The sequence below is a fragment of the Oryzias latipes genome, chromosome 6, assembly GCF_053564925.1.
Source record: "Oryzias latipes strain Hd-rR chromosome 6, Olatipes_Hd-rR_3.1".
Lineage (NCBI taxonomy): Eukaryota > Metazoa > Chordata > Actinopteri > Beloniformes > Adrianichthyidae > Oryzias > Oryzias latipes.
Genome location: NC_136242.1, coordinates 29,413,767 through 29,436,782, shown reverse-complemented (window position 1 = coordinate 29,436,782; position 23,016 = coordinate 29,413,767). Strand labels below are relative to the sequence as shown.

Sequence of the window (23,016 nt, the reverse complement as noted above, 5' to 3'; positions counted from 1 at the left end):
AAAACAAAATTTCAGAAACCAAAACTTGAAAAACAAAAATGACAAAAAAAAAACATTTCAGAAAACAAAATTAATTTCCAGGAAAAAAAAGAAATATTAAAAAATGAAAACATTTCAGAAAAAAAAAATTCCAGAAAAAAATGAAATATTAAAAAATGAAAAACATTTCAGAACACAGAATGAATTTCCAGAAAACAAAACGAAATCTTCAAAAATGAAAAACATTTCCAAACCGGAAGAGGCAGGTACTATGGGACAACGCTGATTGGATGATGATTTTTGTCAATCATTTGAACTGAAAAGTATTTTAAATGAAGCGATGACGGATTTTATCGTCCAAACAACAATGTACTATAATAATCCACGTATTTCCCATTTATATATCAAATAAAAAATGCAGCAAACTGTTAATGAACTTTAAAATTATTTTTTTAACATTTCGCCTGACACACGGTCACCCGGAAGTAGTTTGTGAGCACTTTTACTTTGAACGCTGTGCTAGAGAGATCTTTCTATTTTTGGTAGAATTCTCCTCACCAAAATTGAAAGCATATCAAGATTCATATATCCCACCTATTCTATAGGTGTCCCTAAACAAGCCATCAAATCTATTAATCAAGTCAATTTTAACTTCATATGGAAAAGGAAAACACACTATGTTAAACAAGGTACGCTGACTAAAAAATATGAAGATGGAGGTCTTCAAGCCATAGACTTTAACAGCCTTAATGGCACCTTAAAAATAAACTGGTTAAAATCATTTATTAGGAATCAAAATAGTATTTGGTTCATTGTTCCTAATAAAATATTTTCCAGCCTAGGAGGGATCCAATTTTTACTCAGTTGTGATTTTGACAATAAGAAACTTCCCATTCAACTTTCGTCTTTTCATCAGCAAGTTCTCATGTATTGGAAGCTCATTTATAAACACAATTACAGTCCACACAACACTCCCATATGGAACTGCAGATACATCACTATCAGAAACAAGTCTATCTTTGTTCCAACATGGTTTGAAAATGGAATTTGGTCTTTAATGCATCTTCTTAATGACAATGCCACTCTCATGTCTTTTGATGATTTCACAGCTAAATATGGTTCACTAACGAATAGAAAAGATTTTGAAAAAATTATTAAGGCCATTCCTCAAAATGTTGTGAGCTCAGTTTCTGATTTGTTTCATAATGACATCTACAGACATCCTACTGTCCCCAAGCTTCTGATTAATGGACACAACATAGCAACTGCCAAACTCCCAAACCTTCAAATCAGAGAATATTTTAATGTAACGTCCTTTCCCTACGTCTCAAATCCAAATTATATAACCCAATATTTTAATAATTCAAAAATGAAACAAATACGAACTAAATATTTAAAACTCCCCATTCCTCCTAAAGCCAAGGAAGTTCACTTTAAGACCTTTTCAGGTATTTACCCTTCCAAGGAATTATTAAGAAAACGGTTTGGAATTCCTGAAAATTGTTGTTCTTTTTGTCATGTGGAGATTGAAACAACTGAGCATCTTTTCTTTGAATGTTTTTATTCTGATGTCTTTTGGAATAGCTTACATTATTGGCTTTTCCCCAAGATTCCACTTTTAGCAGACTTTTCTATTAAGGATATCATTTTTGGGTTTATTTTAGAAAACAAGAACACAGAACTTATTCTGAATGTTGTAATTATTTTGGGTAAATTCTATATACATAAATGCCGTTTCTTTAAAATCAAACCATTTTTTTCTACATTTCATAAAGAACTCTGCTCTTTTTTTTCATCTGTAAACTTCATGGAAAACAAACTTGCTATGGAACTTCAAAGTATCATATGTAAATTACAGCTTCTTGATAGCCCCCTAAGTTAAGATTAATTGCAATGTCTATGTAAACCCCCCCCCCCCCTTTTTTATTTATTTATTTATTTTTTTTATTTTAATGTCTTGTATTGATTTTATTTTATTTTTCTGTATTATTGGTAAAAAAAAAAAAATTATATTGTCTTTATTCTGCATTGGCTGTTTGTACATGTCCAGTACCTTTTTTCGATGTTTTTGCACTTTGCATAATTGTATACAATTGTCTCAAACTGTTAACCTCAACTGTCTTTTTCAATAAAAAAAAAAAAAAAAAAAAAAAAAAAACTTTGAACGCTGTGCGCTAATGTCTACGGCTGCGAGGTTCATGCTGTCAATCATCTTTAGGTAAGAATCAATTCTGTGATCTTTTCTTTTGTCAGTCACATGTCTCTAAGGATGTTAATTTTAGGATGTTAAAGTGCTGCTTTGAAAAGATAATTTCTTTTTATCTTGCGCAAAAAGAACCCGATGGAGACGAACCGTCTTCACATGATAGCCGTTCCCGTTTTCGGTGACAACATGAGAGAAAAAGCTCCGAGCCAGCCTGATTCTGTGATTTATACAGTAATTACAGTAATTATATGGCATCAGTGTTGCTAAAAATCGACTTTAAGACTGAAATCAGTAAACAAGTTCTTATGGGAAATAATATTTAAGTGCATTGTATATTTTAGAACCATGCATATACACATATACTGAAACTTAAGAATGAACTTTACAGTTTATAAAATACTCAATTGAATTAACATCTACTGAGCCCGTGTCCTGACATTAAGATATAAAAATATATCTTGTTCCCACAGATTAATATCTTGTGCCCACAGGTTATTATGTCGTTCGCACGAAATACTATTCCGTTCCCACAAGATACTATTGCGTTCCCTCAAAATACTATTCCGTTCCCTCGAAATGATTAACTCGTGCGAACGCAATAATTATGTCGTTCGAACGCAATAATTAATCCGTTCGAACGCAATAATTATTCACGTCATAAGTCATTCACGCGGATATGCTCTCTGTACGCCGGCAAAACTAAGCCGCTTTCAGCGGTAACTTCCGTGTCTCTGTGACCCATATTCGTTCAAAAAAGGAACATGAAAAACAAAAATGATCACTTTATTACCGTCTCAATGAATATAAGAAAAATATCAATAGATTTATGATAACTAGGCTGCTTTGTCATACGATAGCTCCTGCTAGGCTACCACTAGCTCCGCCGCAGAGCTCTTTGATGTATGCCGGCATTTGGGCAACTGGCTGGTCTGTTGTCAGACAGCTGATATGGTAGTTCAGGGTCGAACAGGAATAATAATATTCAGGACTTGTCTTTTATTAACTTTAGCAGTCAGTCGCTTTACATTCAAAGGCTATAAGGATACATGCTAACTGACTAGCCGATCATTGATCCTGTTATTCATTTACGTCATAGATTTACAGCAGATACCTTTACATTTCTGTCTGTGTGTGTCTCATTACATTGCATTGAAGACACCATGGATGTTTAGAGAACAGATTTATTTATTTTAAAAAGCACAAAGCATCCATCGTGTTCACGTTAATTCACATGATGATGATCTGGGGTACGCCCTCAGTCATCTTGCTGCAAAAGCCGCTTCCTGCCGCTACTTCCGTGTCTCTGTGAGCATTCTTCTTCTTTCTCTTTCGGCTTTTCCCATCAGGGGTCGCCACAGCGAATCATCCTTTTCCACCTCACTCTATCATGGACATCTTCTACCCTAACATTAGCCAACTTCATGTCCTCTGTTAAGACATCCATGTATCTCCTCTTTGGCCGTCCTCTTGCCCTCCTGCCAGGCAGCTCCATCTCCAACATCCTTCTACCAATATATCCACTATCCCTCCTCTGAACATGTCCAAACCATCTCAGTCTGGCTTCTCTGACTTTGTCGCTGACACAGGCAACATGAGCCGTCCCTCTGATGTACTCGTTCCTTATCCTGTCTAACCTGGTCACTCCTAAGGAGAACCTCAACATCTTCATCTCCGCTACCTCCATCTCAGCCTCTTGTCTCTGTCTCACTGCTACCGTCTCTAACCCATAAAGCAGAGCTGGTCTCACCACTGTCTTGTACACCTTTCCTTTGAGTCTTGCTGGCACTCTTCTGTCACACAACACTCCTGACACTTTCCTCCAACCGCTCCAACCTGCCTGCACTCGCCTCTTCACCTCTTTTCCACACTCCCCATCACACTGAACTGTTGACCCCAAGTACTTAAACTCCTGCACCTTCTTCACCTCAGTCCCCTGTAACCTAACGCTTCTACCTTGATCCCTCTCGTTCAGACACATGTATTCTGTCTTACTACGACTGACCTTCATGCCTCTTCTTTCCAGAGCAAACCTCCACCTCTCTAGCTGTTCCTCCACCTGCTCTCTACTCTCACTGCAAATTACAATGTCATCCGCAAACATCATTGTCCAGGGAGATTCCTGTCTTACCTCGTCTGTCAGCCTGTCCATCAGCATAGCAAACAAAAAAGGACTCAAAGCTGATCCTTGGTGTAGTCCCACCTCCACCTTGAACTCCTCTGTCTGACCTACAGCACATCTCACCACCGTCATACTTCTCTCATACATGTCCTGAACTACTCTGACATACTTTTCTGCCACTCCAGACGACCTCATACAGTACCACAGCTCCTCCCTCGGCACCCTGTCATACGCCTTCTCTAAATCTACGAACACACAATGCAGCTCCTTCTGACCTTCTCTGTACTTTTCCATCAACATTCTCAAAGCAAAAATGGCATCAGTGGTGCTCTTACGGGGCATGAAACCATACTGATGCTCACAAATCTCCACCTTCTTCCTAAGCCTGGCTTCCACTACTCTTTCCCACAGCTTCATTGTGTGGCTCATCAACTTTATTCCTCTATAGTTGCTGCAGTTCTGCGTGTCACCCTTGTTCTTAAAGATTGGGACCAGAACGCTTCTCCTCCATTCCTCAGGCATCTTCTCACTCTCTAAAATCCTATTGAACAACCTTGTTAGAAATTCCACTGCTGTCTCTCCTAGGCACTTCCATACCTCCACAGGTACGTCATCAGGACCAACGGCCTTTCCGCTCTTCATCCTTTTCAGAGCCTTCCTAACCTCATCCTTTCCAATCTCTGCTACTTCCTGCTCCACAACAACCACATCTTCCTCCCTTCTTTCCCTGTCATTTTCCTCGTTCATCAGCTCCTCAAAATACTCCTTCCATCTTTTCTGTACACTCTCTTGGGTTGTTAGCACCTTTCCATCTCTGTCCTTAATCACCCTTATCTGTTGCACGTCCTTCCCATCTCTGTCTCTCTGTCTGGCTAGCCTGTACAAGTCCTTCTCTCCTTCCTTTGTGTCTAACCTGTCATATAGCTCATCGTAAGCTTTCTGTTTGGCCTTTGCCACCTCTCTCTTCACTTTACGCTGCGCTTCCTTGTACTCCTGTCTACCTTCCTCAGTCCTTTCTACATCCCACTTCCTTTTAGCCAACCTCTTCCTCTGGACGCATTCCTGTACTTCCTCATTCCACCACCAAGTCTCTTTACCGTCTTTCCTCTTTCCAGATGACACACCTAGCACCTTCCTACCTGTTTCCCTGATAATCTCTGCTGTAGTTTCCCAGTCCTCTGGAAGCTCATCCTGACCACCCAGGACCTGCCTCAACTTCTGCCTAAATTCCTCACAAGTTTCTTCATTCTGTAGCTTCCACCACTTGGTCTTCTTTTCTGTTTTCCCTCTCTTCTTCTTCCTGACCTCCAGAGTCATCTTACACACCACCATGCGGTGCTGTCTGGCTACACTCTCTCCTACCACCACTTTGCAGTCATTAACCTCTCTCAAATGACCTCGTCTACATAGGATGTAGTCCACCTGAGTACTCCTACCTCCACTTCTGTATGTCACTCTATGTTCCTCTCTCTTCTGGAAGTAAGTGTTGACTACAGCCATTTCCATCCTCTTCGCAAAGTCCACCACCATCTGTCCCTCCAGATTCCTTTCCTTCACACCAAACCTGCCCATCACCTCCTCATCACCTCTGTTGCCCTCACCAACATGCCCATTAAAGTCTGCTCCAATAACAACTCTCTCTCCTCTGGGAAAACTCTCTATGACCTCATCCAACTCACTCCAGAATCTCTCCTTCACTTCTAACTCACAGCCAACCTGTGGCGCATACCCACTGACTACATTCACCATCACCCCTTCAATTTCTAACTTTAGGCTCATCATCCTGTCTGAGACTCTTTTCACCTCTAGAACACTCTTTACAAACTCCCCCTTCAGAATCACTCCTACCCCGTTTCTCTTCCTATCAACACCATGATAGAACAGTTTGTATCCTCCTCCAATACTACGTGCCTTGCTGCCCTTCCACCTTGTCTCCTGCACACACAGTACATCTACCTTCCTTCTCTCCATCATGTCTGCCAGCTCTCTGCCTTTCCCTGTCATTGTGCCAACGTTAAGAGTCCCTATTCTCAAACCTATGTTCCTGCCTTTTCCCTTCTCTCTCTGGCCACGGACCCTTCTGCCTCCCCTCTTTCTTCCACCAACAGTAGTCAAATTTCCACCGACACCCTGTAGGTTAACAGCATCGGTGGCGGTCGTTGTTAACCCGGGCCTCGACCGATCCGGTATGTCTAAAGTGTTGTGGATGATTCGCATGGTTATTTTGGCAATTTTTTACGCCGGATGCCCTTCCTGACGCAACCCTCTCTATTTATCCGGGCTTGGGACCGGCACAGAAGTTACTGGCTTGCAACCCCTGTGCAACCCCTGTGGCTAGATTTCTCTGTGAGCATTCAATAGGGGTAAAAATAAAAGCAAGAATGGTCGATCTGTTATTGTCTCGATGAAAATCTGAAAAATATCATATTAAGCTGGCTGCTTCGCCTAAAGCACTTACCTTTAGCTTGTAGCATAACAACAATAGCAGTACGTCAAGTTTCCCAGAATGCTTTGCGCCCAATCATTGGTTTTGTTGTTAGACCTTGGTCACAGGGACACGGTGATTGGCCAATGATTGCAGCAAAGCATTCTGGGAAACGTGACGTACTGCTATTGTTGTTATGCTACAAGCTAAAGGTAAGTGCTTTAGGCGAAGCAGCCAGCTTAATATGATATTTTTCAGATTTTCATCGAGACAATAACAGATCGACCATTCTTGCTTTTATTTTTACCCCTATTGAATGCTCACAGAGACACGGAAGTAGCGGCAGGAAGCGGCTTTTGCAGCAAGATGACCGGAGGGCGTACCAGATGATGTGAACGTGAATACGATGGATGCTTTTGTGCTTTTTAAAATAAATAAATCTGTTCTCTAAACATCCTGCGTGTCTTCAATGCAATGTAATGAGACACACACAGACAGAAATGTGAAGGTATCTGCTGTAAATCTATGACGTAAATGAATAACAGGATCAATGATCGGCTAGTCAGTTAGCATGTAGCCTAATAGCCTTCGAATGTAAAGCGACTGACTGCTAAAGTTAATAAAAGACAAGTCCTGAATATTATTATTCCTGTTCGACCCTAAACTACCATATCAGCTGTCTGACAACAGACCAGCCAGTTGCCCAAATGCCGGCATACATCAAAGAGCTCTGCGGCGGAGCTAGTGGTAGCCTAGCAGGAGCTATCGTATGACAAAGCAGCCTAGTTATCATAAATCTATTGATATTTTTCATATATTCATTGAGACGGTAATAAAGTGATCATTTTTGTTTTTCATGTTCCTTTTTTGAACGAATATGGGTCACAGAGACACGGAAGTTACCGCTGAAAGCGGCTTAGTTTTGCCGGCGTACAGAGAGCATATCCGCGTGAATGACTTATGACGTGAATAATTATTGCGTTCGAACGGATTAATTATTGCGTTCGAACGACATAATTATTGCGTTCGCACGAGTTAATCATTTTGAGGGAACGCAATAGTATCTTGTGGGAACGGAATAGTATCTTGTGGGAACGGAATAGTATCTTGTGGGAACGGAATAGTATTTCGTGCGAACGACATAATAACCTGTGGGAACAAGATATTAATCTGTGGGAACAAGATATATTTTTATATCTTAATGTCAGGACACGGGCTCCGTAAACATGTGATATTTCTGCAGGTGAAGTTTCTCAAAGCGAAGTTCCAGAAAGGTTTGTGCTGCAGAAGAACAGATGGCAGCTCTACATGGGAATACAAGAAGACTAAAGTCATTCATATCATTGTGCAGTGTACAGGCAAGTCACTATGATTTATGTGAAATGTAATCAATAAATATTATTTAACCTTAATATCTAATTTTTTTTTTTAAATTGCAGGTCCTTTAAAAAAACGTCTTTAACCTGCTGCATAAGCCTGATTAGTTGTAAATGATGCAGTGGGGAGTGAAAAACGAAGCACAATTCCTGGCTTTAGCATCGGGCTGATGATCTGGAAATCACATCTGAGGAATCGCATCAAACACTTGTACAACTCCAAACAACTTAATGTTCCTTTAAGCAAAACTCCAGTTTAAAATGTTCCTATTAGGCTTGCTTCATTTAGGAGTTTTTCCATGTTTACCATTTTAGGTTTTAAAGCTTTATTAACAAAGTTGATGTTTGATTTTCAAAGCTGTTGTTTAGAAATGTTTTTTTGTCAATGAAAAAACTGAATGCTGACGTGAGGATTGTAATAATGGATATGAAAATAAACAAATTTGTTTCATAGCAATGCAGTATATTTATTGAAAACTTAACATGAATACGTTATTCAGTAACAGAAACAAAGAAACAGTTGTGGATTTTCCTTTATGGGCTTCTTCATGCAGTCAATCAAATGTTACGTTTACATTCAGCATTTACTCAGCGTACCTGTCAGTCACATTTATTAGAGGAAAAAATGCATCTGGGAAAGTCTGTTTGTGCTTAACAACTATATCAAAAAGAGTCATGTGAGGGAAGTTTTGTCCACATTGCTGCTCAGCATCACATCCAGAGGAAGATGCACAGGTAAGGGGACGCCAGTTCCTGCTCGTACATGCTTGCAGCTTCCTCTGCACTGGACTCCAGCTCCATTGAAATCCCTGACAGAGATAAATTAAAAATCCCTGACAGAAAAACATTGGCTACCGTTCATCTTTCATTCAGGAAAAAGTTGAGTTCATCAAAATGAGGAGAAAATGGGTTAAACCAGAAATTCATTAGGGAGGGGTCAAAACACCAAACTCAGAATAAAATACATTATTTCAGTCTTATAAAAAATACATTCTAAAACAATTTGGTATTCCTCCTCTGCCTGAAAGACTAAAACGTTTTTTTTTAAAGATTTATTTTACGCTACAGACTTTGCCACCTTTAGTTACACACCTGGACGTGTCTGATGATGTGCACATCCAGTCATTTACTGTCATGTTTCTGTGCACTGACACACTCTAAAGTCACAGATCTTAATAGTGTGAATAAGAAGCATTCATAAATGTTATTCTGAGACACAAACTGCTGCAGTTTACCTGACAGCTTTGCTGATTTATGCTGCTGGTACACCTGTCTGAGAATCCTGCCCACGTGACCCCCCCCCCCCCTCTCCAGCTGATGAGGTAACCTGTCATTAACGTATGACTGAAGGATCTTGGATCTGTCTGTAAACACCCACCTAGAAATCACGTTTAACGCTACATTTATTAGATCAAACAAATGTGCCTCCATACCTTATCTGTGGATGGCGGGACTGCATTTCCTGATGTGCGCCGTCCTTAACACCCGTTTCTTCGCAGCTGCTGCTTTATTTATTTATTTTTTTTTTTTATTGAACAATTGCAACATACAAAACAAGAAAATACAACAATTATGCACATATAATGTACAATAAAATTCTGAATACAGAACAAACATGTTGCATTCTTTAAAAAATACTAATTATTAATAATAAACACAAAAGGGAATAAGAAATAAAAAGAAACAAAAAAATAAAGAGAAAAGAGAAAATGCGAGAGTAAATCTATGTCAGCAGTCCAAAAGATTTACAGATGCTAATTGTTTTTTGAGCTTTTGTATTTTTTGAAGCAGAAATTAAGTTTAAATAACGCTGCAGTTCCAGTTTGAACACAAAGAAATCCGGTTTTTTATTGGAAAATTTTCTTTTGTGTATATGAAATTTAGCGATAAATAATACCATGTTTACACAAAAGAAAGCATCACGGTCTTTGACATCAAAGCTATGAAAACCAAAAAGTATGTTTTTATAATAAAGTTGTATGTCAGCAAAAATAGAATCGGTGATAAATTTGTGAATGTTTTTCCAAAATCTGTATGTAAATTCACAAGACCAGAATAAATGAGAGCAGGTTTCAGGTTGTTTCTGGCAGAAAGCACAACTGGTGTTTATGTCAGCCTTAAATTTAGTTAAATAATGCTTTGCTGGATAAAATCTGTGTAGAAGTTTAAAAGAGATTTCTTTGACTTTATTTGTTAAGAAGTATTTTTGTGGTAAAGACCAGACTTTTTTCCAATCAATGTTAGAAGTGAAATTAGCCCAATAATAGATAGCTGATGGAACAGAAACTAAATTATCTTGAAACAAAGCTCTGATTTTTGAGTTCAACTGTTTAGCGGAAGTGAAGCAGAAATTACCCAGAGGAGATTTGAGCACATCAGGAGGATGAAGAGTCAGAGGAGGAGCGCTGTAGAAACCCCTGAATAACATGCAAAGCCCAGATGGGACGGCATCAAACACTACTGCAAATTCTTTGGGAGTTATTGGTACTTTATACTGCTTTGTGAAATCTGAGTAGTTATATAATAATCCAGGTTCTTTGAATAATTGATTGAGGAAAATTATACCATTATTAAACCAATTATTTAAAAACAGAGTTTTCCTTTTATAGACAATATTACAGTTATTCCAGATAATACAACTCTGTGGAGAAAAGTTGTGTTTGTAGATCAGAGCCCAGGCTAAGAGAACCTGTTGATGAAAATTTGACAGTTTCAAAGGGATTTTTGGAATACTATAGTTACAGCAGAGCAGGAAGTTAAGGCCTCCAACTTTTGAAAATACAAAATGTGGAATAAAGTTCCAGATAGATATGGGGTTATTAAGATATTTCTTGATCCAGATTACCTTGAGTGTATTGTTAAGGGCAGTAAAATCAATACAATTTAAACCGCCTTTATCAGAGGTATTTAAAATAACAGATTTTCTGATATAGTGAGTTTTATTTCTCCATAGAAAGTTATATAATATTCTATTAATTGTATTGCAGACTGTGTTATTAACCTGTAGAGATTGAGCTGCATACGTCAAACGAGAGATTCCTTCTGCTTTCGTAAGCAGAACTCTGCCCTTCAAAGACAAATCTCTTTGCAGCCATTGGTTTAGGGTTTTTTTGGTTTTATCTATTATTGGAGAGAAATTTGTAGAACATCTGGATTGCATATCTTTAGTGATTTGAATACCAAGGTACGTAACAGATGTTTTTACAGGAATACCTTGGATAGATGTAAGCAAACAGTTTTTAACAGGCAGAATTTCACATTTATTTAAATTAAGGGTAAGTCCTGAAGCTTTAGAAAAGGACTGGATGATATTAATCGCCACAGCTACTTGTGAAGCGTCTCGGAGAAAGAGAGCAGTGTCATCTGCTAGTTGACTTATGAATATTTCCCTCTCAGCCACAATTAAACCTTTTAATGGGCTGAGTTTGATATGTAGGTTGAGGAGTTGAACAGAAAGAAGAAACAGATAGACTGATAAGGGGCATCCCTGCCTTACCCCACGTTTCAAGAAGAATCTAGGAGAAGTTCCGCTGGCGAGTTTTATAGAACTATTACTATTGACATATAAAGTTTGAACAGCATTGCAGAAGAATTGACCAAAACCAAATTTATTTAAAGCAGCAATAATAAAATTGTGTTCTAAAGAATCAAAGGCTTTATAAAAGTCTAGAAAAAGAATGAGACTGTCATCCTGCACGAGTTCTGAGTAATCTAGTATGTCTAAAATTAATCTAATATTGTTTGAGATATGACGATTCTGCATAAACCCAGACTGATTTTCATCAATAATTGTATCTAAGACTGGCTTTATTCTATTTGCAAGAATCAAAGCCAATATCTTATAATCACAATTCAATAAGGTGATTGGTCGCCAGTTATCTAAGGAAAGAGGATCCTTTCTCGGTTTAGGGATCAAGGTAATCAGTCCCTGAGATAACGTGGGAGGGAGTGCACCCTTGTTAATGCTTTCTTCAAAAACTTTTAATAAAAATGGGGCTAAATTGTCAGAAAACTGTTTATAGAACTCGGCAGTAAGGCCGTCTGTTCCAGGAGATTTATTTATTTTCAGATATTTTATAGCATCTGTGACCTCATTCAAAGAGATGACATCATCACAACAGACTCTGTCCGCTTCACTCACTGGAGTAATATTATTGACAGTGTTAAGAAAGGTAAGGGCAGATGTTGAACAATAGTTGGAAGAATAGAGTTTACTATAAAAATCAGAACAATATTTTGCTATGGTACTTCTATCATCAGAAATGACCCCATTAATATTTAATTGTGAAATAGAATTGCTATTGGACTGGTATTTCTCTAGCCTGAAAAAATAGGCAGAGTTCTGCTCTCCTTCCTCAATCCACCTTCTCCTAGATCGGATAAACGCTCCTTCTGCTTTGCGCTTATAAATGTCATCTAACTTGTGTTGTAAGTCTATTAAAGCTGTTTTATCCGTTTCATCTAGGACATCTGTTGGCTTAGATGTAAGAAGAGCAATCTTCTGTATTACATCTGTCTCAACAGCTCTTCTTTTTTTTGTTAAGTCAGAGCTATATTTTCTAAAAAATTTACCAAGTTCGTATTTCAAAAGTTCCCAATTATTACAGAATGAGTGTTCAGCTAGTGCATTGTTCCAATAAAGTTTTATTAAGCGATGAGTTTCAGAAATCACCTCCAGATGCTCAAGAATGGTACTGTTTAACTTCCAGTATGAAGCTTTAGTGCCAGAGGAGCTCGACAAAGGGACGGTTAGATGAATTGTTTTATGGTCTGAAAGCGGTGTGGCATGAATATCTGTTTTAACATTTTTTAAGTCTTTAGAAGTAAGCCAGAAATCAATGCGTGAGTGTCTGGTCTGTGATTTGTTACACCATGTATAAGCTCTTTGGTTTGGATGCGAGTCTCTCCAAGAATCAATTAAATCTAAATTTTGTGCAAACAACTTTATAGGACAGTTAGAGTCTGGACTCCTGGGAGGCCATCTATCCATAGAATTATCAAAAACTGAGTTAAAATCCCCTCCAAATTTTATAAAAGACTTTGGGTATTTAGACAGCCAGTGCAATAAACGTGTTTCTAGTCTATTGAAGAGAAGATTATTTTCTGTTTGAGAGTTGAACCCGTACACGTTGACTAGAATAAAGACGGAATGGGCTACTTCAAGTATCATAAAAATGTAATGACCATCTTTATCGCTGTCAGATAGCAAAACTTTTCCATTGAATCTGTTTTTGAGAATGCAGACACCAGCAGCTCGCTCTGTACCATGTGACATCCACACATCATTTCCCCACTGTGACCTCCAGAAGGATTTGTCTTGTTCAGTTGAGTGGGACTCTTGGATAAAACAAAAATCTGAATTAAACTGCTTACAAAACAAAAAAATGGCTTTACGTTTAACATTGTTTCTTAAACCTCTCGCATTTAAAGAAATAATGGATAAAGACATGAAGTTGAAATAGAAAAAAAGAACAAAAACAAAAGATATTTAGACCAAAGAAGAAGAAAAAAGAAGTTGAGTTAAGGATTTTTGGTCGCTTAGGAACAGAAAGAGGATAAGAACCTGCAAACCATTACAAAAAAAGCTGTGAACTAAGACCCTAACAATAATTATTTCCTTATGAAATAACACCAAAGTGATGGGCGTTATTAGTCCCATCTTACTCATAAGAGTAAATGTTTTAAGAAAAAAATAAATAAAAATAAAACCCACAATGCTGCTACTTGATTCACATTTAAGTATAATGTAATACTTAAAATAACATTATAATGTTATATCAAAAACAAAATTAAAGCAAGATAAAAATTAAAATAAAAAGTAGCAGCTTGAATGCAATAGCTTATGAGCTCAAATAAAATCAAATTTTAAGCAACAGTATCATTTTTGATAAATGTGGAAAATAGCAAAAAACGTTCAGATCCAGCTTTCACATCTGCAGCCTTCGTTAAGGCGGCAGGATTTCTTTACCATTCACAAAGGCACGTCCTCCAACAAAGAACGCCAGCTTGTTCTCCCTCCTGGCTTTCTCCACGGCCGGCCACAGTTGGTTTCTCCGTTCGCGGTCCTCAGCAGACAGATCCTCCGACATCCTCAGGTTGTGTTCTTTCAGGAAGGCAGATTTCTTTGCAGCGCGCCAGACAGCATCGCGGTGAATCCTCGCAGTAAACTGGATGATGATCCCTCTCGGTTGGTTGTTGTTCGGTCTCTTCGGGCCGAGTCTGTGTACCGTATCCACAACATCGGGGAGTTTGTCTTTCGCCTCCGGTAGAACAGACTGGCAGATCTGGATCACTTCTTGCCGCACGTTCTGATTTTCTTTCTCAGCCAAACCGCGAAGTTTCAGATTCCAGCGGCGGGAGTAGCTTTCCAGCTGGGAGATCCTTTTTTCCTGTGTTTCCACGATTGTTTTATATTTCTCCAGTTGTGCCTCAGCGTGGACCACTCTGTTCTTCATGTCACTAATTTCAGTACAAACGACATCAACGGAGCCTTTTACAGCTGAGATTTGCATGGAGTTCTCCTGCACAGCTTTTTTCATCTCAGAGATCTCTCTGGAGTTGCCGCTAATTAACTTTTCCAGAGTGTCTGACCTCGAGTTTATCAATTGTGTAAGTGACGAGAGTTGAGAAAGAACAGCCTCTGTCTCCGTTTCTGTGACTTTTCTCAGCTTACCAGCTGGGGAAGCAGTGGGTGTGCAGGGAAGAGCAGGGAAGTCTTCTTCTTCCATTAGGAATGGTTCCGAAACTGCCTCCATGTAGTCATGCATTGAGTCAATTAATTTGACTTTAGCATCAGTAGTCTTACTCGACGCAGACGGCTTTGCAGGTTGGCTAACGTTAGCAGGTTTGCTAACAGAGCCAACACTCGCTAGCGATTTCTTGAGTTCCGTCTTTCTCTTCTCGGCTTTGCTCATAATGCTTTGAGAACTATGCAAAAAGTATAAAGAAATTGTAAAGAGGTAAAAAAAATCAAGAAAAGGTCTTTGTTCACCGTGTATTATTACAAAAAACAGTTAGGTTTGCAGAGCTCAGCCAAACACGACTGCTCAGAGCGCCATCTTGGTCACCCCCCTCGCAGCTGCTGCTTTAGACAGAATCCTCTCACGACATTTTTTTTTTTTTTGTTTTTTTTTTTTTTCCAACTTGTCCTGTCCAACAGCTAGGCAGACAGATAGACAGATGACACGACATTTTGAAACATTTGTAAACCTGGTTGGTGTTGATATTTCTGGGTGCGTTCTGTCATCACATCCGCTAAATATTCAAAGATTAAAGTTTATGTTAACGTTTTACCGTCCCTTTCTTTGTTTACCTGCAGAACGGACGTCATCCACACAAACTACTTCCGGGTGACCGTTCTGCTTCAGACGAAATATTCAAAAAATAATTTAAACCTTCATTATCTGTTTGCTGCATTTTTGATTTAATATGTAAATGGGAAATACGGGAATTATCATGGTACATTGTTGTTTGGACGATAAAATCCGTCGTCGCTTCATTTAAAATACTTTTCAGTTCAAATGATTGACAAACATCATCATCCAATCAGCGTTGTCCCATAGTACCTGCTTCTTCCGGTTTGGAAATGTTTTTCATTTTTGAAGATTTCGTTTTGTTTTCTGGAAATTCATTCTGTGTTCTGAAATGTTTTTCATTTTTTAATATTTCATTTTTTTTCTGAAATGTTTTTCATTTTTTAATATTTCATTTTGTTTTTCTGAAATGTTTTCATTTTTTTTATTTCATTTTGTTTTCTGGAAATTATTTTTTTTCTGAAATGTTTTCATTTTGTAATATTTCTTTTTTTTTCTGGAAATTAATTTTGTTTTCTGAAATCTTTTTTTCTTTTTTTTCTTTTTTATGTTTTGGTTTCTGAAATTTTGTTTTGTTTTCTAAAATGTAATATGCTTTTTAAATTGTTGCTGTGATCTTAAAAAAATGTTTTTGTATCGAGTGATTTGTTGAATGGTTTGCACTTCAGGGCCACCGTACCTTTGAGATCACTGCATCTTCAGAAAGTCAAAACCACAACCTCCTCATCCTCCTTTTTCTTTGGCTGAATTCTTTGTCGTTTTTTGTTTCCCCGTTGTCCATCTGGTGGCGCCACAATTGTGGCGTTTTCTTTTTAGACAATTCACAGCATTCATGAGCTGGCATGGATGAGTCCAACACGGCTTCTTGTCCTGTCTGTCTCTCAGACCGTGCCGTTGGATGAAAACTTCACGACTGAAAATTCAGTAGGAGCCAATGAGAAAATAGGACTGAAGAACTTTCAACGCTTTAGAAAGTGGATGAATAAGCTTTACAGAACCCTCAAGTTACCAGGAGCTTGTGAATGCCAGCCATAATTTAGCCATGAATTAGCTTTGCTGGCTTTTCTGTAATCCGTTGAGTGTTTGCTATCACAACAGTCAGCTCTGGAGGAAATTTGATTGTCTTAGGAGCAGTTTGATGATAAATTAGCTAAATGCAATAACAGGATTAGAAATAAGTAAAAGATTATTACTTCATTGGCATATTTTCTTTAAATACGCATAAATAATCTGCCAATGAGGTAAGAATGGACATACCAAGAAATCTTCTTTCATTCTAAGACACTTTTTCTTGAACTAAGGTTGGTTTTCTATTTAAAAACTTTCTTGATGACAATATTGTTCTTGCAAAACAGAAAATAAAACTTTTTTTTTCTTGAAAGATGGGTCTTTTTAGCTTCCTAAGATTCAAATTTTGCAGTGTAGTTCTCTGTCTGCAAGCAGAACTTGAACCACATGATGAGACGTTGGATGTCCAGTCAGTCGGCCTTAGCAATTGGAGAAAGATAGTTTGGAGATCTAACCCACCAGCATGGGAAACTCAAAGATTGTTAAATGCTAAAAAGACAGCAAAGGAAAAGAAAACTCCAATGAAGAGAAACAGAAGTCACTGTTTGGGAGATAAATTATCCGGAGGAAACGAGGTTTAGATTCAGAGAAATGAAACCATCATTAGGAGCTAAACAGAAGAGAAACAGGTTTCTAGAGGGTCAAAGAGAGAGACTTGGTAGAATCAATCTCCACAGTGGTGGTTATAAATTGCTGAAAAGTCAGACGTCTCTTTAATATCTAAACTAAAGCGTTTGGGGGAAAGTTCCAGAACACCAGAGGAAGTCCTGTCTGTTTTCATCTGCATCATACAAGCTGAGTGTTGATGGGAACAATGAGTGTTTCAGTGTGTGAGAATCAGTCCGAGTTGTCCTCCTGTCTGCATTTTCAGCTCGTTGTGTAAATAAACAGCAGTCACGCTGGCTGCACTGCGATTGGATGCGACGTAATGAGCTGTGAAAGGGCAGTCAGCAGTGTCACACTGTGAACGGCGAGCTCTGTCTAATGAATGCCAGCCCTTCAGACAGTCATGAAACAGTCAGAGAAGGAGCATCCGCCAGACGTCTGCAGAAAAGTCATCCATAACCATGGAAAAAGTGTGCCCTTCAAGGACACTGAAGAAAAAACTTACATTAGATTATTAGGAGATGTCTGTTGGTACCTGTAAGGCACCACAACAACAATCCATTTTTTAAAAATAACGCATTTTATGTCTCTATCAAAGGATCTCCAACACAGACTTTGTGCCTCTATTGCTGGTGAGTTGCAGAGCCAATGTCACCCGTTTTATATTGGTACCACTTTTTTTTTTTTACTTGTCCTCTCCAATAGCTGAGCAAACAGATCAGAGAGGAAGGCCTCTTGTGTTGGACAGGTTTACTGTTGCAATTAAGGGTTATGAATCTGACACACAATTGTACAAACCCCTTTTGTATTTGAGGCTAATATATTTTCTCTACATTCTTTGACCGACATTGACATTAGCAGGAATTTAATGTCAAACTCCATTAATATGCTGATGATAGACAGCTTTACTTCACTTATACATAAAACCTTTAACAAAAGTTACTTTTAAAAGAAAAACTGCTTTTTTTGCTATAGTGTTTAATACAGGCAAAGAACTTGACATTATTAATCATTGTTCAAATGTAGGTTACTGAGTAAAGGCAATATTTTAGAGTCAGTGTGATATTATTTATTGTCAATATCTATTGTTGAATTCCAAAAATTAGCATGAAATCCATGTGGCAAAACAGTCTTCACCTATTGTAGTTATTCTGTTTGAAAACTGTCAAAAAATTCCCACAAACTTTAGATGCACAGCCTACTCACTGACTCAGCCTGTTGAACAATATTGCAAAAAACTGTAATAAACTCAATTAATATAGCCTAATTTTATCATTTATTCACGTATCAATCTGGTCTGGAAACGATTTAAACTGAACTAGAAAAACAAACGAAACCAGAGAATTTGAAAAGTTAAGCTACATTATATAACATTCTGAAACTCTTTTCAATTTGCTGTTAAAAAACAAACAATCATTAATGATGGGACTTTTTATTCTACATTTGTCTATGCTCCTCTCCGATAGATCAACTGTGATTCAGTAAATGATCTATATAACAGTTTCCGTTGCTTTTTGTTATGGTTTAAGCTTTCAGCTCACTTTCCAACTCTTTATTTCTTCCTGAAGTCCTCATCTAATATATTTTGACATTGTACATACAAACATGACCATGATGCATTCACAAACACTTTGGAAATGTCGCTTTCAGCGCACAGGTTGTGCAGAGCAGCTGGGCAACATTTATCACATCCAGTTTGTTTTGGTTGACGTGCTCAGATGAAGTGTGTCGTTGTGTGAGGAGCTCCATTGCAACATTTGCATAATGTGTGATTGTGTGTTTGTGTGCATGTGAGTGTGTGTTGCAGCACCTCTTCCTTCTGGATTGAGTGTTAAAGTCAGGGTGGTCCTGGTCTGAGGGTGGTAATCCTGCTGCTGTGTACAAGTCCTCCTGACAGCATTCACACACACACAAATACACACAGTTACACACAATAACACGCGATCCTCATGAGACCACGAGCTTTTGTTTACAGCTGCTGAAAGCACGGCTGCAGAGATGTTGAAAAGTTTTTATTTTTCACTCGCAATCATGACGCCATCGTGGGGAGGGCCTTCAGGAAATCCGCTCGTTCAGATTTAACAGCAGCAGGCTTGTTTTAAACAAACAACAAATCCTTTTTCTTGTGAGTCAGTCTCATTGAACATGGAGGAATCCGCTCTTTGACCATTCAACTGAATGAAGAATCCTAATGTGAACGGAGAGCTTCAAGAAGATGAATGATCAAAACCTCTTCATTTAGGACCTTCGTCACCTGGAGGGTTTTGAAGGTTGTTGGTCTCCATAACTCATTCAAGAAGCTCTACTTTCTGAAAACAGATATTTTCCAGGTTGAAAATATTTATGACATTTTTAAAAATATGCTTGAAAAATGCTTCATCACAATGAAACTATAGTGACTCTAGTTCTTTTACAATTGGACATTTTTCTCTACTAACAACGTCCTCTTTTTGCTTCTTATGGCATCTAAAGGCTTTCATGAACTTTGTGCTGTTCAAACGTCAACATTTCTGACCTTATTTTTTATGGTCTTGTAGATTTCTTTTACTTTTTCATTTTGTTCAAATTAATGGAAAAATTAAACGTTTTCTGAAAATGCATCAAATTTCAATGGAAGTGGATTAGGGGCGCAGAGAAAAAACAGGAGAAGGGGAATTGGAATGGGAAATGGGAAATTCAGACTTTAATCTCTGAGATTAAAGTCTGAATTCTGCAAAAAAAGTCCCAATTCTGTGATTAAAGTCAGAATTTACCATCACCTTTTTGTTCCTTCTTAATGACTCTAATCATCTGTAAATTTCTACTTAAAGCAAGAAGATGAATTGAATTTTAAACTAATTTCTCCTAAAAAACTTTGTCATATTTAAAAACTTCCCCTCTGAGGGACAAATAAAAAGATTATTTTATCTTTTACCCGATTTACTCCCTTTTTTAATATAATTTATAAGCTTTGGAAATATAAGACATTTTAGGTTTTACTGCTGAAAAACTTGAGTTTCTCAATTAGTTCAAACTTAAATTAATTTCAGTCATCTTTTTCAGACTTGTCCAGCATTTCTTATCTTTTTTTTCAGCAGTGATGCTTCTTTTTTTACAATAAAGCATCAAGCATCTACTGAATGTTAGAATGTGTTCTATTGTTTTTAAAATCCAGTTTCCATTGTCTATCTTGATCTGTTTCCACAAGCATTGCGATTGTTGGTCTTTGTAACAACTTTTTCTTGTGAAAACAGGGATTTGTTCTGCACGACCTTTTTGTTATGCTACACAAATATGAAAGATGTGGATGAAGTTGACAGCAGAAACATCCATGGAGTCTGCAGACATTTATACTCACGATCTTCAAACTGCTTTAGGGATTTCCAGATGCAAAACTCCGATACTTTTGAGTCTTCATTTTGTTTTTTAGATTATCCACCTTATAACCTCAAAACCCAAATACAATTGATAGAAACTCAAAAGCAATCAAGTGAACTGAATTATTGCTAAAATTAAATTCAGAAATTGGTGCTTAGATGCAGCCTTGTGCTTCTTTAGTATTTTTAGCATCACTTGCAATTCTTTTCTTTTGGGATTTCCCAACTAATCTGATCCAATTTAGCACAATTTCTAAGCTTTCGACGAGTTCAGCTGCTTCTCAGATAATTTTTCATTATTTAAAAATGTAACCTTTTTTATTTTTTAATCTGGTATATAAATCATCTTTTTATAGCATCAAATGTAGCTCAGAATAAATGCTTTATAGGTGATGCAGTCATTTCGAAGCTAACGTTGCAGTTTGCGTTTGAAAGCAAAACCTGATCAAATGACACTTTGACATTCCGAAGTGAATGAACCCGGTCTAGACGTTTGACCTCAACTCTTCACTGTTTTTGTTTCTCAAATGTTCTGATCCATCAGATTCACAGAGAACCTGCTGCTGTGGCTGCGGGTGAGAATCCGCTGGAAGAAGAAATGCAGCACCTCCTTAAAGAGACAGCCGATAAATCTGTTTAGGATGGAGGGTGAACAGCAGCCGTTCAGGACGAAGCTGGAAGTAATAAAAGCATCTTGAAGGCTTGATGAGCCTAACTTTATGATATCTCTGTGTTCTGCAAGCTGCATGTCTCCTCCCAGCATCAGCCCTGGAGAACATTAGGATGTACGGCACTTGGTGCCGGGAACCCTGACTTGATTAGAAGCTAATGCAGCCCCAACTAAAGCCATCAATCTTCATCTGGGCCCCTCCCTCCCCCTGGTGCCGAGTGTGTATTTGGACAAGTAGAGGTGGTTTATGTAGAGAGTGAAAATATATAATAAACACTCGGATTAGAGTTCCTTTTGAAGAAGCGAGCTGTGGGCCGAATGCTTCAGCGCTGAGCAGGAACAGTGATTGCAGATGAAACGAGCGTGATGACACTTCCCAGAGCTGCTGCCACCCTCCCCTCACACACTTACCTGATTTATCTACTCCCCAGCATCGCAGAAAAACGGAACAGTGCTCTGAGATGATCTACAGCCATCCAGGTCCACGTTTGAAAGAGAAGAGCTACAACACTGTTGTGTAACAGAGAGGAAAATTATTCAGATTCTCCCTTTGTCAGTGTTTTTCCTTTCAAATGGAAAAAACTAAGAAGGTCCGGCCTCACACTGAAATAAACAATTGCATGAAAGATGAAAAAAAAGAAAAAGGAAGACAATAATTCAAAGAGAAAATATGTTATCAAAGTCTATACCTGTTCAAGTTTTAGTCCGATCATCTGATCTATTTTTAAAGTGTTACCAGTAGTCTTTAAATTACATTTATGCTGTTTTTCCCCCCCAAAATCATGTCATTTTTTAGGACATCTGCAGAACTTTGCCTCTGACTTGTGGGCAGAACAATATTGAACTGATCCAGCTGTACAGGTTTGAGCCAGATGGAAAACCAAGAATGTGCATATTTGTCTGCAACTGGATGCATCAGAGAACAGCAGAGCAGGGAGCTTGTGGCCTGCCGACTGCAGCATCTCACCTACAGGCTTTTTCCAGCGGCCTTTAGGCATCTGCTCCTGATTCACCACGATTTGAATAAAGAGACACTCGGAAATGCAATTTTGAGCTTAATTTTCACTTCAATTTCAATTCAATTTTATTTGTATAGCCCAAATTCACAACAACAGTCATCTCGATGGGCTTCGTTAATTTTCTTCATAAATATCCCCCACCAGCAGAAAAACGTCACAAGAACATGTTAAAACCCCCATTTTCGTCAGAATGGATGTTTAAGGTCAATAAAAGGCTCCATATTTAACATCATTTAGTAATGGAGTACCTAAAACAACAAACCAAAGCCATTTTGATGTTTTGGATGCATTTTGTCTCCTGAAACAAAAACTAGACTCTGCATCAAGAGCAAGACTAAAAATCTGCTGAGTGAAAGCATCATCATCATCATTTTCCTCTTCACCCACCTCCTTGTCCAACAAGCCAAACGAGGTGGAGCAGTTTGGGGGGAAAATTAAGGTTTACATTGATTTGCTACACAAACAAACTCGGAGGAGACACAACGCGACCACAAAGAGAACAAGTTCTCACAGAGCAACCTAAATAACGGCTGGAGAGTCTAAACGGCCACTTAGAGACGCAAAATAATCTCAGCAAGACGCGGAACCAAAACACAGAAAATGATGTGAAACATCTGCAGGACGCAACAGCCGTGTGGTCCCCCGTGTGTGTGTGTGTGTGTGTGTGTGTGTGTGTAGGTGTGTGTGTGTGGGGGGGGGGGTGTTTTGTACAAATGGCAGCTGCAGAAACTTAAAACAAACGGACAAAGATTAGGATAAACCTCACAGAGGAAGCAGGCAAAGAACACAGTCACCCCCCGTCTGCATGTTCGGAGAGGGTCCTTCAGCTTACCCCCCCCCCCCCCCCCCCTCTCTTTACAGATCAAACTCCTGCCTTCA

The 23,016-nt window shown here is 38.4% G+C and overlaps 1 protein-coding gene and 1 long non-coding RNA gene across 6 annotated transcripts in view; both read left to right on the top strand.

Annotated features, from left to right (window-relative positions):
• Positions 1-23,016, top strand: part of kiaa0513 (KIAA0513 ortholog) — a 51,136-nt gene that overhangs the window by 25,089 nt on the left and 3,031 nt on the right. The window contains exon 12 of one of the 5 annotated variants that reach the window (XM_078948953.1): positions 20,993-21,420. The exons of 3 other annotated variants lie outside the window; for them this stretch is intronic. In XM_078948953.1, coding sequence (XP_078805079.1) covers positions 20,993-21,027 — 35 coding nt within the window. In that variant the 3' untranslated portion in view covers positions 21,028-21,420. Of the gene's footprint in view, positions 1-20,992; positions 21,421-23,016 lie in introns of those variants that run through there. One more of the 5 variants, XM_078948952.1, reaches the window with a different exon arrangement.
• LOC144992484 (uncharacterized) lies at positions 2,137-8,305 on the top strand. Its single transcript, XR_013656462.1, has 3 exons — positions 2,137-2,197; positions 7,973-8,087; positions 8,169-8,305. It is a non-coding gene; the product is annotated as an uncharacterized LOC144992484 (long non-coding RNA).